Source organism: Amblyraja radiata, chromosome 2 (genome assembly GCF_010909765.2).
Source record: "Amblyraja radiata isolate CabotCenter1 chromosome 2, sAmbRad1.1.pri, whole genome shotgun sequence".
Lineage (NCBI taxonomy): Eukaryota > Metazoa > Chordata > Chondrichthyes > Rajiformes > Rajidae > Amblyraja > Amblyraja radiata.
Genome location: NC_045957.1, coordinates 83,409,636 through 83,427,139, shown reverse-complemented (window position 1 = coordinate 83,427,139; position 17,504 = coordinate 83,409,636). Strand labels below are relative to the sequence as shown.

Sequence of the window (17,504 nt, the reverse complement as noted above, 5' to 3'; positions counted from 1 at the left end):
ATAAATAAATAAAAAAATAAAATAAAAAAAAGAGCCGTGTCACAGTGCTGTTTCATTTGAAGTCTGCAGATAATTTCTCAGATTCTCTCAAATGTAACATTAATTGTGCACCGTCTGGTTTCAAAATGATATTGTTTCTTTCTCAAAACGAATGAATCCATTGTGGCTCTGCTTAGAAGTTCAAGGGATTATGTTGATACCGTAGTGAATTAGTCATCCTTTGTCATTTCCAAACCACTTTTTTTTTGTTAAATCAAATATCAGAGTGTTGAACAAAATCATCGCAAATTTCCCAAAATGAAAAATCAAATTTCTCAGCACCCTCCTCCGTGCCAAGTTCAGTTTTCCCTGCCATCCTTTCCACTTCCCTCCTCCCCTCTCTGCACCTCCCACAAGATTCTCCCATAATTCACAACATTATCTAGAATTATAGTGTACGATAGTGGTATCTTTGTTCTTCTGGCACCATCTCAACAGTATTTATTATATCAGTAAAACAAGACATGATAGAAAGAAAGATCTTATTGAGTCCACTCACAAGATTAGAAGTTGTTCAGCCAGAGCTGAACACACTTCGCGGCATCTGCATTCAATGGTGTCTTGTCGCTTCTTGTGTGTGTGGTGGTGGAAAGATTGGTGGAAACAGGGCCGCGACGTGAATGCTCTTTCCTTGACCCCGAAAGAAAGATAATCACAGAGATAAAGAGTAGGTGCTTATAAACAAATTCAACATGTTGTTTCTTTAGACACCTTTTGATTTCTCAGATAAAATTAAACACATGAGAAAGCTAAGCAACAAGAACCACTTCTTGCTGTACACCTAATTATATTAAGGTCAGATACTCCAAATTAAACATTTAGGCTTTAGACTTGCACCTAAAATCTCTTAGTGCTTCACTATCGGCAGCCAGTACCTTTATAAAAACAATGCCTATGCTTGGATTTAAAGCTTTGACCTTAAATATTTACTACTAAATTTCCTCCAAGTCATGAAGTACAGAGGGAAAAAAAGCATCTTTTCATACAACTTATAAATATTGATTTGCTTTAGTGGGTCAAGATTCCAAAAAATATTTCAACGTGTAAGAAATTTATGAGATCATAAATTCACGGAACATTCGTACTGTTTAAATCACTTCTGATCAAAGCACGACTCAATAAGATAAAAATATGCAAATACAGAAGTGACTGCACCCAACCACACAGACTCGATAGACTGTAGTATTAGCAGATTTTAGCTATGAGTAGAGCCATGACATACTGAACACTGACATTTGTTAAAATCATAACTTCAAATAAGGAATGGCTACTGTACACACATCACCTCCTACCATGCCCCACAACCAGAACTTCCTCTATATAGACATTGTTCCCGCCACAGAAACATCACACCTTGGCATAAACATCCGCCCCACACACAAATAATATCCAGCTGCCGTGAACAACAGTACACAACGCTACTGCACAAATATTACCCATCCATATATGGCATTTTAATCTTTTGTTTTCATCAGCAGCCACAGCATTAAGACCTTGCTTCTTCTCCAGATATAGAAGAGCACAGGACAGGAACAGGCCCTTCGGCTCACAAAGCCTGATTGGTGTTGATTGATCAGAAATTTTCTTCAGATTTTGACCATGCCCTTAGTTGAGTAGATCCAAAACTGGAATTTCCTACCTAAATCCTTCTGCAATTCTGCCTTAGTCCTTTAAAGTGAACATTTTAAACAAAACTACAGATACTGGAAAATCAAAAATAAACACAGAACGTGCTGAAACACCGAGCTAGTCAGACAGCACCTGCGGAAAGTGAGCAAATAACAAACTGCTACAAAGTCTCAATTCAAAATGTAGCTAATTCTTCCTCCCCCAACCCTTCCCAGGCAGCAGCTCTACCAGCCGTGCTACTGTGCTGTCCTTACGCTAATGTGCCGCTCTGTTGGTTAGTTTCATAGAAACATAGAAAATATTCTATTCTTTATTTTCAGATCCCTTTGTATCTTAATCATTCTCATCTCCAATCTTGTTTAGCCTCACAACTTGAAACTGACAGTGCTCTTCCTATACTGTCCTATACTGTCCTTTGAATATTCTGCACTTAATCACACCATAATTTGTAGCTGAGCTCTGGATGTACCAAGCTTGCTATCACACTTTGTACTTAGTTTTATTTCAAATATTAACACAACTATTTTTAGTGTTCAGAACCGCCACCCAATCATTTTCTAAATAAATAAACATTCACTAAATAGAGCCTCCGAGTGCAGCTTTAACCCATCTTGTATTTCTCAATCTGATCTTCTTTATAGATTAAGGGAATTTTAATCTTAAATGTTTAAAGTTTATTTTTTCCCTTGATATATCAATTTATTCTGTGGCTCTGTTCTCGAAATGCATCAGTAAGGCTTTCCTTGGTCTGCGTCAGATCCAAAGTTATTGAAATGATTTTGCTGTAGGGTGAAGACTACAACTGATTTGCCTTCCTCAATTGGATAAGTGTGATGCCAGTTTAGCTGCCTCCTGATGCCCAGCTGTTAATGTGGTTATTGCATTTGATATTGCACTTCCCTTGGTAACTGTTCCAAGGAGCCTTTGAGCTCGTGTTCAGCGTTTATTGCTTTTGGCCTTTGTTTGACTTATTACACTTATAACCATATAACCATATAACAATTACAGCACGGAAACAGGCCATCTCGGCCCTACAAGTCCGTGCCGAACAACTTTTTTCCCTTAGTCCCACCTGCCTGCACTCATACCATAACATATATATAACATATAACAATTACAGCACGGAAACAGGCCATCTCGACCCCTCTAGTCCGTGCCGAACACATAATCTCCCCTAGTCCCATATACCTGCGCTCAGACCATAACCCTCCATTCCTTTCCCATCCATATAACTATCCAATTTATTTTTAAATGATAAAAACGAACCTGCCTCCACCACCTTCACTGGAAGCTCATTCCACACAGCTACCACTCTCTGAGTAAAGAAGTTCCCCCTCATGTTACCCCTAAACTTCAGTCCCTTAATTCTCAAGTCATGTCCCCTTGTTTGAATCTTCCCTACTCTCAGTGGGAAAAGCTTTTCCACGTCAACTCTGTCTATCCCTCTCATCATTTTAAAAACCTCTATCAAGTCCCCTCTTAACCTTCTGCGCTCCAAAGAATAAAGCCTTAACTTGTTCAACCTTTCTCTGTAACTTAGTTGCTGAAACCCAGGCAACATTCTAGTAAATCTCCTCTGTACTCTCTCTATTTTGTTGACATCCTTCCTATAATTGTACACCATACTCCAGAATTGGCCTCACCAATGCCTTGTACAATTTAACATTACATCCCAACTTCTATACTCAGGTCCAACTTTTACCTATCTCATTTGCTGGATAAATGTTGAATTTCCAATTCACTGCTAATCAGAATGTATTGTTCATTTCTCCTCAGTATTTTGGATACATGCTTTACAGAAATACCCTCCCAGTAAATTGCACGCAGGGTACGATGCTGGCATCGCCCTTGAATGGGGTTCATGACCGAGCCTACGTCATGGTGAATGGGGTAAGGTGTCCTGTTTACTAACTAAACTGTGGCATTAATTTCCACAGTCAATATATTATATCACTAGGAGAAATATAACATTGTAGAGTTTTGGAACACTATGGAATATTAACAACAATTCTAAAGCAGTGGAGTATTCGGTCCTGAATGTTCCTGGTGAGTTGAACAGACATATGGCAAGGGCTGAAGGAGCTACAGATGATTGTGGGCAGTGGATGCTTGGAACTGCAGACAAAAGGCAGAAATTGATATTTATCTTGTGCCAGGCAGGCATTGGAGAAGCCTCTGTTGAACCAGGTTGCATTTTGGCTCAAGAAAATTAAGGTTTTTTCCCCCTGCAATTTGCAGATTAGAAACAGGAAAATGGGAGTAGGCGTAAGTGCGTTCATTTGCAGCTCCTTAAGGTCCGCGTTAAGGAACTGGAGCTGCAGCCGGATGACATTGGAATTATCTGGGGGTGTGAGCGTTCCACAGATAAGAGTTACAGTAAGGTGGTCATGCCTAAGGTACAGGAAGGAAGTAGATGGGTGGCCCCCAGGAAAGGTAGTTGGCAGAGAGTGCAGGAATGCCCTGTAGCCGTTCTCCTCCACAACAGGTCTGCTCCTTTGGACATTGTTTTGGCAGATGACAGGTTGGGGAGAGCAGGATCTGCAGCAGTCTCGCCCATGGTGTCGGGCCTGGCTCAGATGCACAGCGGGGAACGGAAAAGTCAGACAGAGCCATTATTATAGATCACTCGTTAGTTAGGGGCACAGACAGGAGACTCTGTACCAGTAAATGAGATTCAGGGTGGTGTGTTGTCTCCCTGGTGTCGGGGTCCAGGATGTCTTCAAGCAGTTGCAGAACATTCTCAAGGCAGAGAGTGAGCAACCTGAAGATTACGTGCATGTTGGGACAAATGACATGGGTAGGCAAAGGGTTGACCTTCTGCAAAGTGAATGCACAAAGATGTTTAGGGAGTTATGGCAGAAGATTAAAAAGCAGGACCCCAAGGGTAGTCATCTCTGGATTACTCCCAGTGCCACTAGCTAGCAAGGGTAGAAATAGGAAGATAGGAAAAACGAGTGCATGGCTCGGGAGTTGGTGCAAGGGGTAGGGTTTCAGATTTGTTTTCACGTTTGGGATCTCTTCTGGGGCAGAGGTGAACTGAACAAGGTGGATGAGTTGCATCTGAAGTGGAGGGGGACCAGTTGCTGGAAGCAAAACAGAAGATTCAAATCTGAACTACTGCATAGTTCATGAAGAAAACATGATATTGATAAACATCTCTGTGTAGTCAAATCTAGATGGATATATATTGGTGCAGACTCTCCCATTTAACAAAGTTAGAAACTTAGAGGTATCAGTAAAAAGCCACAAACAATTACTTTGAGTCCCTATCTCAGACCAATCTGTCCACAATGATCACATCAGAATTGAGGTCTGAGGTCTTGCACTATGGGATGTCAAATCTGAAGGGGAAGGTTGAAGGCAAGGCCCTTAACCCATTGATGTACTGAGGGATCTTGGGATCCATGTCCAACTTCCCTGAAAGTGGCAACACAGTAGATAGAAGGCATAAGGTATGCTTCCCTTAATTGGTTGGGGCATTCAGTATAAAAGTCAGGAAGTCATGATGCAGTTTTTTAAATGTGGTTAGGCCACATTTGAAGTATAACATGCAGTTCTGGTTACCCCATTACAGGAAGCATGTGAAGGTTTTGAGGAGGGTGCAGAAGAAGCAAGGAATAGAGTGACATGGATCATGTACAGGCAAATAAGATCAGTTTAACTTGGCATCATGTTCAGCACAAACATTGTGAGCCGAAGGGCCATTCCGCTGCTGTACTGTGTTCCAAGTAGAGTCTGACACATAGTTATCTGTTATTCATTCAACGGTGGTGGTGTCATCAGCGAATTTCAAGATAGCATTGGAGCTATGTCTGGTCACATAGTCGTGCATATTGACTGTGAAGAACAGGGGAGCTGAGCACACAGTCTAGAGAGGTGACAATCGGCGAGGAGGAAGTGTTGTTGCCAATTTACACTGATTGAGGTCCCCTGATAAGAAAACCGATGAGAAATGTATGAGATAAAGAAAACAGGCAATTGATCATTTGTGCTCTGAACTTTGGCTGTATGTATCTGAAACTCTTGAACCAACCTACACGATCCTAATCCAACCTCAGCAATGGAAGACTACAGACCCCCCTCAAGCATTTAATTACTTTCTCACTTTTATTTTCACTAATGCCTCAACATATAGCACACTACAGCACAGGAACTATATAGCACACTACAGAACAGGAACTATATAGCACACTACAGCACAGGAACTATATAGCACACTACAGCACAGGAACTATATAGCACACTACAGACCAGGAACTATATAGCACACTACAGAACAGGAACTATATAGCACACTACAGCACAGGAACATGCCCTTTGGCCCACAGGAATATGAGTTCCCTCCATTTCCTGCATATCCATGTACCTATCTATAAGCCTCTTAAATGTTACTGGCATATCTGCTTCAACTACCACCCCTGACACCATCCTCCAGGCACCCATTATCTTCTATGTAAAAAAACTTGCTCTACACATCTCCTTAGATTTTTCCCAATTTTAACTTTAACCTATGCCGTTCCTAGTATTTCCACCCAGGGAAAAAGTTTCTGATTCTCAACTCTATCCATGCCTCTCATAATGTTAATTACTTCTATCAGTTCTCCTCTCAACCTCCAACACTCTAGAGAAAATGATCAAAGTGTGTCTAATTTCTCCTTGCAGCTAATACCCTCTAATCCAAGCAGGATTCTGGTTTAAAAAAATGATAAGACAGAGCTGGAGGAACTCAGAGGTGCGGGCAGCATCTCTGGAGAACATGGATAGGCTGCATTTTGGGTAGGGAACCTGATTGTAATAGGAGGGGAGAAAGCTGGAAGAAAGGTGGGGATGTGGGTCAAAGTCTGGCAAGTGATAGGTGGATACAGTTGAGGGTGGTTGCCATATTGTCCCGCCCCCACATCTCTTCCAGCTTTCTCTCCTCTCCCACTACAAATCTGAAGTGAGGCCCTGACACGAAACATCGCCTGCCTATGTTCTTCAGAGATGCTGCCTGACCTGCTGAGTTGCAGCATAACTTTGTGTCATTTTTTTTGTTAGCCCTCATACGCAGTTACTTGCGTCAGTACTCTAGTAAACCTCTTCTGTGCCTTCTCCAAGGTCTCCACATCCTTCCTGAAATGTGGCTATCTGAAATGCACACAATACACCAAATACTGCCTAATCAAAGATTTATAAAGCTGCCACAAGACTTCCTGACTTTTATGGGCCTGTCCCACCGGCGACTTTTTAGGCGACTGCAGCAGACTATGCAGTCGCCACATGGTCGCCACATGTTCGCGGGTGGCTGCCAGGTAGTCGCCTTCATGGTCGTGAGGAGTTCCCGCATTCTGGGAACTAGTCGCGGCCTCAGTATGGTCGGCGCAAATTTTTCAACATGTTGAAACATTAGCGGCGACTAGAATCAAGCCGCCATGGAGGGTAGCGAGAATTCTCCTGCCATTGGTGGGTGGCCAGGAGGTCCTAGTGGGTGGCCAGGAGGTCCTAGTGGGTTGCCAGGAGGTCAAAGGTTCTCATAGGTTCTAGTAGGTTGTAGCCGGTGCTGACCAGTGAATTTCATTGGCTCATTGGGAAAACAAAACGTAAGCAGTAGTTTTTAGAACCAAGGATAACCGACCGGTAATGTTAAATGTCCGCCGAGCTTCACAGCCGTGTATCTCTGGCTTCTTAAAGGTTGTCTCCACTCCTTCTCCCCCCCCACCCTTCACCCCACTTCTCCCCCCTCTCCACCCTTCACCCCACTTCTCCCCCTCTCCACCCCCTCTTTTAAAGGACTTGCCGTACACTGCTTTAGCCATCTTAATTACAGCACCAACTTTCCTGTTCATCGCGGAATCACCTTGGATTTGCACTGTGTGAATTTCACTCAGACAGCGCTCCCCCCACTTGCCCTGTCCCCCGCCTGCATAACGGGCTGGTGAAGGAAGGTGTGTGTGTGTGTGTGTGGCTGTGTGTGTGGCTGTGTGTGTGGCTGTGTGTGTGGCTCTGTGTGTGGCTCTGTGTGTGGCTCTGTGTGTGTGTGTGTGTGTGTGTGTGGCTGTGTGGCTGTGTGTGTGGCTCTGTGTGTGGCTCTGTGTGTGTGTGTGTGTGTGTGTGTGGCTCTGTGTGTGTGTGGCTCTGTGTGTGTGTGTGTGTGTGTGTGGCTCTGTGTGTGTGTGGCTCTGTGTGTGTGTGTGTGTGTGTGGTTCTGTGTGTGTGCGTGTGTGTGTGCGTGTGTGTGTGCGTGTGTGTGTGCGTGTGTGTGCGTGTGTGTGGCTCTGTGTGTGTGTGTGTGTGTGTGTGTGTGTGTGTGTGTGTGTGTGTGTGTGTGTGTGTGTGTCTGTGTGTGTGGCTGTGTGTGTGTGTGTGTGTGGCTGTGTGTGTGTGTGGCAACTTGACAGTCGCCTGAAAAATCGCCTAAGTGGAACAGGCCCATTACATCTATTTGCATTGCCACTTTCAGGGAACAATGGACCTGGAGCCCAAAGATCCTTCTATGCAAAAATTATGTTACAGGTCTTGCCATTAACTTTGTACTTCAATCTCCTAAAGAGCAATATCTGACACTTGTTCATCTTAAGCCTCATCTACCATTTTTTGTGTCCATATCTGTAATTGATCTATATCCCACTGTATCCCACAGCCACCTCTCTGTCTGCAACCACCAATTTTGGTGTCATCTGCAAGCTTATTAATCACACCATCCATGTTAATGTCCAAGATATATCGCAAACAGAGGTTTCAGCATAGATCCTTGCTGAACACCATTGGTCCCAGACCTCCAGTCAGAATAACATTCTTCCACCACTACTCTTGGACTTCTATGAGTTGTGAATCCAAACTACCAACTCACTGTGGATCTCATTCCTCTTGATCTTGTGGATCTGCCTCCCACAAGGGACTTTCTCAATGCCTTATTAAAATTCTTGCCGACCACATCCACTGCCCTAATTTCATCAATCACCTTTGCCACTTCCACAAAAAACTCAGTCAAGTTTTTGATATGATTGCTGGGGACAAGTCAATGCTGATTGTCATTTAATATCCTATTCCAAATGCGAGTAAACCCGATCCTAAAGAATCCTCTCCAATAAGTTCTCTACCACTGACATGAGCTTCACTGGCCTATAATTTTCTGGATTATCCTTTGGTAACTTCCTTTTTTAAACAATGAACAATATTAGACTCTCTTTAGTCCCCCGGGACTCGCCTGTGTAAAGAGAGGATACAAAGATATTTGTGAATGCCCCTGCATTATCCTCTCTTGCCTCTCTCAATAATCTGGAATAAATCCCATAGGGCCCTCGGGACTTATCCACCTTAATGCGTTTCAAGAGATGCAATGCAATCAACTTGGTAAATACAAATGCATAGTACATCTAGTGGCTCCAAGCTTAAATTTCCACCTTTAACCTTGAGTGGTTCTTCCTTCGTTATAGTTATCCTTATTTTTAATTTATATATAAAAGGCCTTGGGATTTTCTTAAATCCAATTTGCCAATGATGTTTCACACACCTTTTTGACCCTTTTATTTGCCTGGTTGAGCTGTTTTTTAAAAAATGTTTTTACATAGAAACATAGAAAATAGGTGCAGGAGTAGGCCATTCTGCCCTTCGAGCCTTCTGTGTGAAAAATGTTTTTCTCATCTCGGTCCTAAAATATTTCCCCTTTATCCTTAAACTGTGACCCCGTGTTCTGGACTTCCCCAACATCGGGAACAATCTTCCTGCATCTAGCCTGTCCAACCCCTTAAGAATTTTGTAAGTTTTTATAAGATCCTCCCTCAATCTTCTAAATTCTAGCGAGTACAAGCCGAGTCTATCCAGTCTTTCTTCATATGAAAGTCCTGACATCCCAGGAATCAGTCTGGTGAACCTTTTCTGTACTTCCTCTATGGCAAGAATGTCTTTCCTCAGATTAGGAGACCAAAACGGTACGCAATACTCCAGGTGTGGTCTCACCAAGACCCTGTACAACTGCAGTAGAACCTCCCTGCTCCTATACTCAAATCCTTTTGCTATGAATGCTAACATACCATTCGCTTTCTTCACTGCCTGCTGCACCTGCATGCCTACTTTCAATGACTGGTGTACCATGACACCCAGGTCTTGTTGCATCTACCCTTTTCCTAATCGGCCACCATTCAGATAATAGTCTACTTTCCTGTTTTTGCCACCAAAGTGGATAACCTCACATTTATCCACATTATACTGCATCAGCCATGCATTTGCCCACTCACCCAACCTACCGAAGATTCCTTGCAGCCTCCTAGCATCCTCCTCACAGCTAACACTGCCCCCTAGCTTTGTGTCATCCGCAAACTTGGAGATGTTGCATTCAATTCCCTCGTCCAAATCATTAATATATATTGTAAATAGCTGGGGTCCCAGCACCGAGCCTTGCGGTACCCCACTCGTCATTGCCTGCCATTCTGAAAAGGATCCGTTTACTCCTACTCTTTGCTTCCTGTCTGCCAGCCAGTTCTCTATCCACATCAATACTGAACCCCCAATACCGTGTGCTTTAAGTTTGCATACTAATCTCTTATGTGGGACCTTGTCGAAAGCCTTCTGAAAGTCCAGATATAACACATCCACTGGTTCTCCCTTTATCCACTCTACTAGTTACATCCTCGAAAAATTCTATAAGATTCGTCAGACATGATTTACCTTTCATAAATCCATGCTGACTTTGTCCAATGATTTCACCACTTTCCAAATGTGCTGCTATTCCATCTTTAATAACTGACTAGCAGTTTCCCCACTACCGATGTTAGACTAACTGGTCTGTAATTCCCCGTTTTCTCTCTCCCTCCCTTTTTAAAAAGTGGGGTTACATTAGCTACCCTCCAATCCCCAGGAACTACTCCAGAATCTAAAGAGTTTTGAAAAATTATCACTAATGCATCCACTTTTTCTGCATAGTCTTTCTCTTTTCGCTGTCTTGCAAAATTGATGTATCATTTATATTATTGTGTGTCGTCTGAGTGTATGTGCCTGTGATGCTGCTGTCTGTATCCTTTTCTGGTAATAAACTACACTTGATTTGACTTGACAAACTCTTTTCTACAACTTCCCTATCCACTGCTCTCAGCCACACTTGTCATTCTGGTCTCCCTGCTATAGGAAGGATGTTATTGAACAGGAAAGAGTGCAAACATTATTGACAAGGATGTGACTGATTCTGGAGATAAGAAAAAGCTGGATAGGTTTCTATCTTAGGAGTTTGAAGGAAGATATATATTCAGGGAAATAGATAAGGCACAGTCTTTTCTCGGGGTAGGAGAGTGAAACTAGAAGGCATAATTTAAGGTGAGATGGGAAAGATTTAAAAGGGACTGGAGGGACAAAGGGTGGTGCATATATGGAACAAGCTGCCAGAGGAAGTGGGAGCGACGTGGATAGGAACATTTTTGCGAGCGATATGGGCCAGGAGCCAGCATTAACTGAGGCTAGCTCTGCTGGGCAACTTGGCCAGTATGCCGAAGGGCCTGTTTCCCTGCTGCATAACTGCATAACTGTAACCCTTATCTTTTAGTCCTATATCCTTATTAATTCTCAGTTGGAGCAGTTTTTTGCTCTTATCCACTCCTCTGTAGCTAGCCAATGTTCCCGATTATGAACTCTTCCCATGTACCATCTATCTAAACCTAAGCATTAATCCAATTGTAACTAATCGCCCTGTACTCTTGCCCCTCAATTGCTGTCTGAGATGAAATCTCAACTGGGTTTTCTCAAAGTAACGCTATGCATTTGCCTCTCTAGCTTTTAGATCAGGTTTGTACCATTTTCTTATTTACAATAGTTCTGGAGATTTGTTTATTTTGGCATTATATTCGGAATGAATATTGTGGGCCAAAGGGCCTGTTCCAATGATGTTTTGTTCAATGATCTCAGTTTGTTTAAACAAAAAGCTTAATTTTAATTGTGGTTAAAATCTTTATCTGAATACGTTTTTTGGATGTATTTCCAAACTCAAAAAATGATGCGTTGAGTGGGGGGGGGGGGGGGGGGGGGGGGGGGTTTGGAGAATAAATAGATAAAGAAAATTGCACCAATGCCACATCCTGATGATAGTGTTTGGTACATGAGGGCGTGTTGTGTACCTTTTGGACTGATTGAAAGTAAGCATCAAGCAAGTTTTGCCCAAATTCATTCAACTAATGAATGGCAATCAAATCTATGTAAATATGTAGACTGTCAGTAAAATTAATTGCTTCAAAAGCAAAATTCATTGGTGTATCTACATACTTAATATCTGAAACATTGCATTCCATTGTGCCAATGCTTTCTTCTGATATTTGGATTTGAGTATTTACTTAACACTTGGCTGCTTCTCCAAAATTGACCGACCACTTCCTCCGTGTGTCAGAATGAGCTCTGTTTATTTCTTATGCTCAAAATAAGAGAAATATAAATAAAGGTTCAAATACTGAGCAGTACTAAAATTAACCTTGATTTAAAAAAACCCCAATACTGTTTGGAGTTGAGTTAAATAACAGTAATTGGTATTTCGCAAAACACAAAGTGCTGGAGGACAGGCAGTATCTATGGATCTATACGTTTTGAGTTGGAATCCTTCTTCAGACTGATGGAGTAGGGTGGGGATAGCTGGAAAAAGAAGTGAGCGGGGCAAAGCCTGGCAAGTGCTAGGTGGATGGCGATGAGGGGGTTTTGAGTGGTGGATGGGTGGAGTAAGTAAAAAGGAAAGAGGTGAGAAGATGGAAACAAAATGGTGTCAGATAAGAAGAGTAGTGAAAGTAACCTTACATTGAAAAGTTGAAGTGTAGAGTAGGTGACTGTTTCACCAACCACTTGCGTTCTGCCTGCCAAGGCCTGCTGAATCTCTCAGTTGCTAATGCCCCTGTCCCACTTACGAAACCTGAACGGAAACATCTGGAGACTTTGCGCCCCACCCAAGGTTTCCGTGCAGTTCCCGGAGGTTTTTGTCAGTCTCCCTACCTGCTTCCACTGCCTGCAACATCCGGCAACCACCTGCAACTTCCGGGAACCGCACGGAAACCTTGGGAGGGGCGCAAAGTCTCCAGAGCTTTCCGTTCAGGTTTCCTAAGTGGGACTGGGGCAAAACCCTTTTCACTTCTCTTCCTATTCCCATACCTTTCTATCCTTGTGGTCTCCTGCATTGCCAGAAGATAGCCACACACAACCTTGAGGAACATCTCATATTGTGCTTGGATAGCTTGCAACCCAACAGTATGACCAATGAATGCTCCGGTTTCAGTGATGTGCCCCCCCCATTACACCCCCCCCCCTCAATCCAATGCTCATACTTCCCCCCTCCCCTCCCCTCCCCTCCCAGTCACCCTGTTCCTTTCCCCTCTTCCACACACTCATCTCCCATCCCCGAGTTGTATTTTTCCCTTTTATACCTTTTTCTCTTCCTCCCTGCCTCCTTCAATCCATATCTCTCCCTCTGATTTCACTCCTCTTTCTACATCTACCATCTTTTTTTCCTCCTTTATCCTTTGTCATTTACACCACCTATCTGCCAATTAATCCCCCCTCACCTCTATCCACCTATTACTGTGTAGGAATGAACTGCAGATGCTGGTTTAAACCAAAGATAGACACAAAATGCTGGAGTAATTCAGCAGGACAGGCAGCATCTCCAGAGAGAAGGAATGGGTGATGTTTTGGGTCGAGACCCTTCTTCAGACTAGAGTGACAATAGACAATAGACAATAGGTGCAGGAGTAGGCCATTTGGCCCTTCGAGCCAACACCGCCATTCAATGTGATCAAGGCTGATCATCCCCAATCAGTACCCTGTTCCTGCCTTTTCCCCATATCCTCTGACTCCGCTATCTTTAAGAGCCCCATCCAGCTCTCTCTTGAAAACATCCAGAGAACCTGCCTCCACTGCCCTCAGAGGCAGAGAATTTCACAGACTCACCACTCTCTGTGAGAAAAAGTGTTTCCTTGTCTCCTTTCTAAATGGCTTACTCCTTATTCTTAAACTGTGGCCCCTGGTTCTGGACTCCCCCAACATCGGGAACATGTTTCCTGCCTCCAGTGTGTCCAAACCCTTAACAATCTTATATGTTTCAATGAGATATCCTCTCATCCTTCTAAACTCCAGAGTGTACAAGCCCAGCTGCTCCATTCTCTCAGCATATGACAGTCCCACCATCCCGGGAATTAACCTTGTAAGCCTACGCTGCACTCCCTCAATAGCAAGATTGTCCTTCCTCAAATTAGGGGACCAAAACTGCACACAATACTCCAGGTGTGGTCTCACTAGGGCACTGTACAACTGCAGAAGGACCTCTTTGCTCCTATACTCGACTCCTCTTGTTATAAAGGCCAACATGCCATTCGCTTTCTTCACTGCCTGCTGTACCTGCATGCTTACTTTCATAGACTGATGAACAAGGACCCCCAAATCCCCTTTTCCCAACTTGACGCCATTTAGATAGTAATCAGCCTAACTGTTTTTGCTACCAAAGTGGATAACCTCACATTTCTGCACATTAAACGTCATCTGCCATGCATCCGCACACTCCCCCAACCTGTCCAAGTCACCCTGCATTCTCAAAGCATCCTCCTCACAGTTCACACTGCCACCCAGCTTTGTGTCATCTGCAAATTTGCTAATGTTACTTTGAATCCCTTCATCCATGTAAATTGTATATTGTAAATATCTGCGGTCCCAGCACCGAGCCTTGTGGTACCCCACTAGTCACTGCCTGCCATTCTGAAAGGGACCCGTTAATCCCCACTCTCTGTTTCCTGTCTGCCAACCACTTCTCTATCCATGTCTGCACTCTACCCCCAATACCATGTGCCCTAATTTTGCCCACTAATCTCCTATGTGGGACCTTATCAAATGCTTTCTGCAAGTCCAGATACACTACATCCACTGGCTCTCCCTTGTCCATTTTCCTCGTTACACCTTCAGAAAATTCCAGAAGATTAGTCAAGCATGATTTCCCCTTCGTAAATCCATGCTGACTCGGACCGATCCTGTTACTGCTATCCAATTGTTCGGCTATTTCATTACCATATAACCATATAACCATATAACAATTACAGCACGGAAACAGGCCATCTCGACCCCTCTAGTCCGTGCCGAACACATAGTCTCCCCTAGTCCCATATACCTGCGCTCAGACCATAACCCTCCATTCCTTTCCCATCCATATAACTATCCAATTTATTTATTTTTTTTTTTTTTTTTTTTTTTTTTTTTTTTTTTAACATTAGCTACTCTGCAATCCACGGGCACATTATCACCAATGCATCCACAATTTCTAGAGCCACTTCCTTAAGTACCCTGTGATGCAGACCATCAGGCCCTGGGGATTTATCAGCCTTCAGTCCCATCAGTCTACCCAACACCATTTCCTGCCTAATGTGGATTTTCTTCAGTTCCTCTGTCACCCCAGATCCTCTGGCCACTACTATATTAGGAAGATTGTTTGTGTCCTCCTTAGTGAAGACGGATCCAAAGTACCTGTTCAACGCATCTGCCATTTCCTTGTTCCCCATAATAAATTCACCTTTTTCGGTCTTCAAGGGTCCAACTTTGGTCTTAACTAATTTTTTTCTCTTCACATACCTAAAGAAGCTTTTACTATCCTGCTTTATATTCTTGGCTAGCTTACCTTCGTACCTCATCTTTTCTCCCCGTATTGTCTTTTTAGTTATCTTCTGTTGCTCTTTAAACATTACCCAATCCTCTTGCTTCCCGCTCATCTTTGCTACGTTGTACTTCTTCTCTTTAATTTTTATACTGTCTCTGACGTCCCTTGTCAGCCACGGTCGCCCCATACTCCCCTTGGAATCGTTCTTCCTCCCAGGAATGAACTGATCCTGCACCTTCTGTATTATTCCTAGAAATACCTGCCATTTTTGTTCCACTGTCATCCCTGCTAGTGTATCTTTCCAGTCAACTTTGGCCAGCTCCTCCCTCATGGCCCCATAGTCCCCTTTATTCAACTGTAACACTGACACCTCCGATCTACCCTTCTCCCTCTCAAATTGTAGATTAAACCTGACCATGTTATGGTCACTGCTTCCTAATGGCTCATTAACCTCAAGGTCCTTTATCAAATTCAGTTCATTACATAACACTAAATCCAGAATTGCCTTCTCCCTGGTAGGTTCCAATACAAGCTGCTCTAAGAATCCATCACAAAGGCACTCTACAAAGTCCCTTTCTTGGGGTCCAGTACCAACCTGATTTTCCCAGTCTACCTGCATGTTGAAATCTCCCATAACAACCCAGCATTACTTTTGCTACATGCCAATTTTATCTCCTGATTCAACTTGCACCCTATGTCCAGGCTACTGTTTGGTGGCCTGTAGATAAGTCCCATTAGGGTCTTTTTACCCTTACAATTCCTTAGTTCTATCCATACTGACTCCACATCCCCTGTTTCAATGTCACCCCTTGCAAGGGACTGAATTTCATTCCTCACCAACAGAGCAACCCCACCCCCTCTGCCCACCTGTCTGTCTTTTCGATAGGAGGTATACCCTTGAATATTCAGTTCCCAGCCCTGGCCTTCTTGCAGCCATGTATCTCCCACAACATCATACTTGCCAATTTCTAACTGAGCCTCAAGCTCGTCCACTTTATTTCTTATACTTCGCGCATTCATATACAACACTTTGACCTCCGTATTCATTTCCCCCCTCGCACCACTTGCAATTGGCCCTGACCTTACTCTTTTATCCATTCTCGAACTTTCCTTCCCATTAATTCGAGAATCTTTTGTAATTTTTCCTGTAGTCACTTCCTCTTCAACCATCTTTATACTCCCAATTTGTCAATCCCTCCCCCACACTATTTAGTTTAAACCCACACGTGTAGCGTGGAGTGGTTGTGGACTAGAGTGGACCAGAGTCTGAAGAAGGGTCTCGACCCATTCCTTCTCTCCAGGAATGCTGCCTGGCCTGCTGAGTTACTCCAGCATTTTGATCCTATCTTCGATTGGCCGATTAGGAAAAGGGGAGATGCAACAAGACCTGGGTGTCATTGTACACCAGTCATTGAAAGTAGGCATGCAGGTGCAGCAGGCAGTGAAGAAAGCGAATGGTATGTTAGCATTCATAGCAAAAAGATTTGAATATAGGAGCAGGGAAGTTCTACTGCAGTTGTACAGGGTCTTGGTGAGACCACACCTGGAGTATTGTGTACAGTTTTGGTCTCCTAATCTGAGGAAAGACATTCTTGCCATAGAGGGAGTACAGAGAAGGTTCATCAGACTGATTCCTGGGATGTCAGGACTTTCATATGAAGAAAGACTGGATAGACTTGGCTTGTACTCGCTAGAATTTAGAAGATTGAGGGGGGTCTTATAGAAACTTACAAAATTCTTAAGGGGTTGGACAGGCTAGATGCAGGAAGATTGTTCCCAATGTTGGGGAAGTCCAGAACAAGGGGTCACAGTTTAAGGATAAAGAGAACATATTTTAGGACCGAGATGAGAAAAACATTTTTCACACAGAGTGGTGCCATAGAACTCTCTGCCACAGAAGGTAGTTGAGGCCAGTTCATTGGCTATATTTAGGAGGGAGTTAAATGTGGCCCTTGTGGCTAAAGGGATCAGGGGGTATGGAGAGAAAGCAGGTACAGGATACTGAGTTGGATGATCAGCCATGATCACATTGAATGGCGGTGCAGGCTCGAAGGGCCGAATGGCCTACTCCTGCACCTATTTTCTATGTTTTCTATTCCACCTATTACTGGCTAGGCTTTGCCCCACCTCTCTTTTCAAGCTATCTGTCCCCTACATTAGTCTGAAGAAGGGTCCCTACCGGAAACATCGTCTGATCATTCCCACAACAGATTCTGCCTGATCTGCTGAGTGCCTCTAGCGCTTTGTCAATGACTGA

The 17,504-nt window shown here is 43.5% G+C and overlaps 1 protein-coding gene across 1 annotated transcript in view; it reads left to right on the top strand.

Annotated features, from left to right (window-relative positions):
• The window catches only part of glb1 (galactosidase beta 1), an 86,260-nt gene that overhangs the window by 42,877 nt on the left and 25,879 nt on the right, over nucleotides 1-17,504 (top strand). Inside the window, exon 13 of the mRNA XM_033049273.1 lies at nucleotides 3,445-3,558. Coding sequence (XP_032905164.1) covers nucleotides 3,445-3,558 — 114 coding nt within the window. The remainder of the gene's footprint in view (nucleotides 1-3,444; nucleotides 3,559-17,504) is intronic.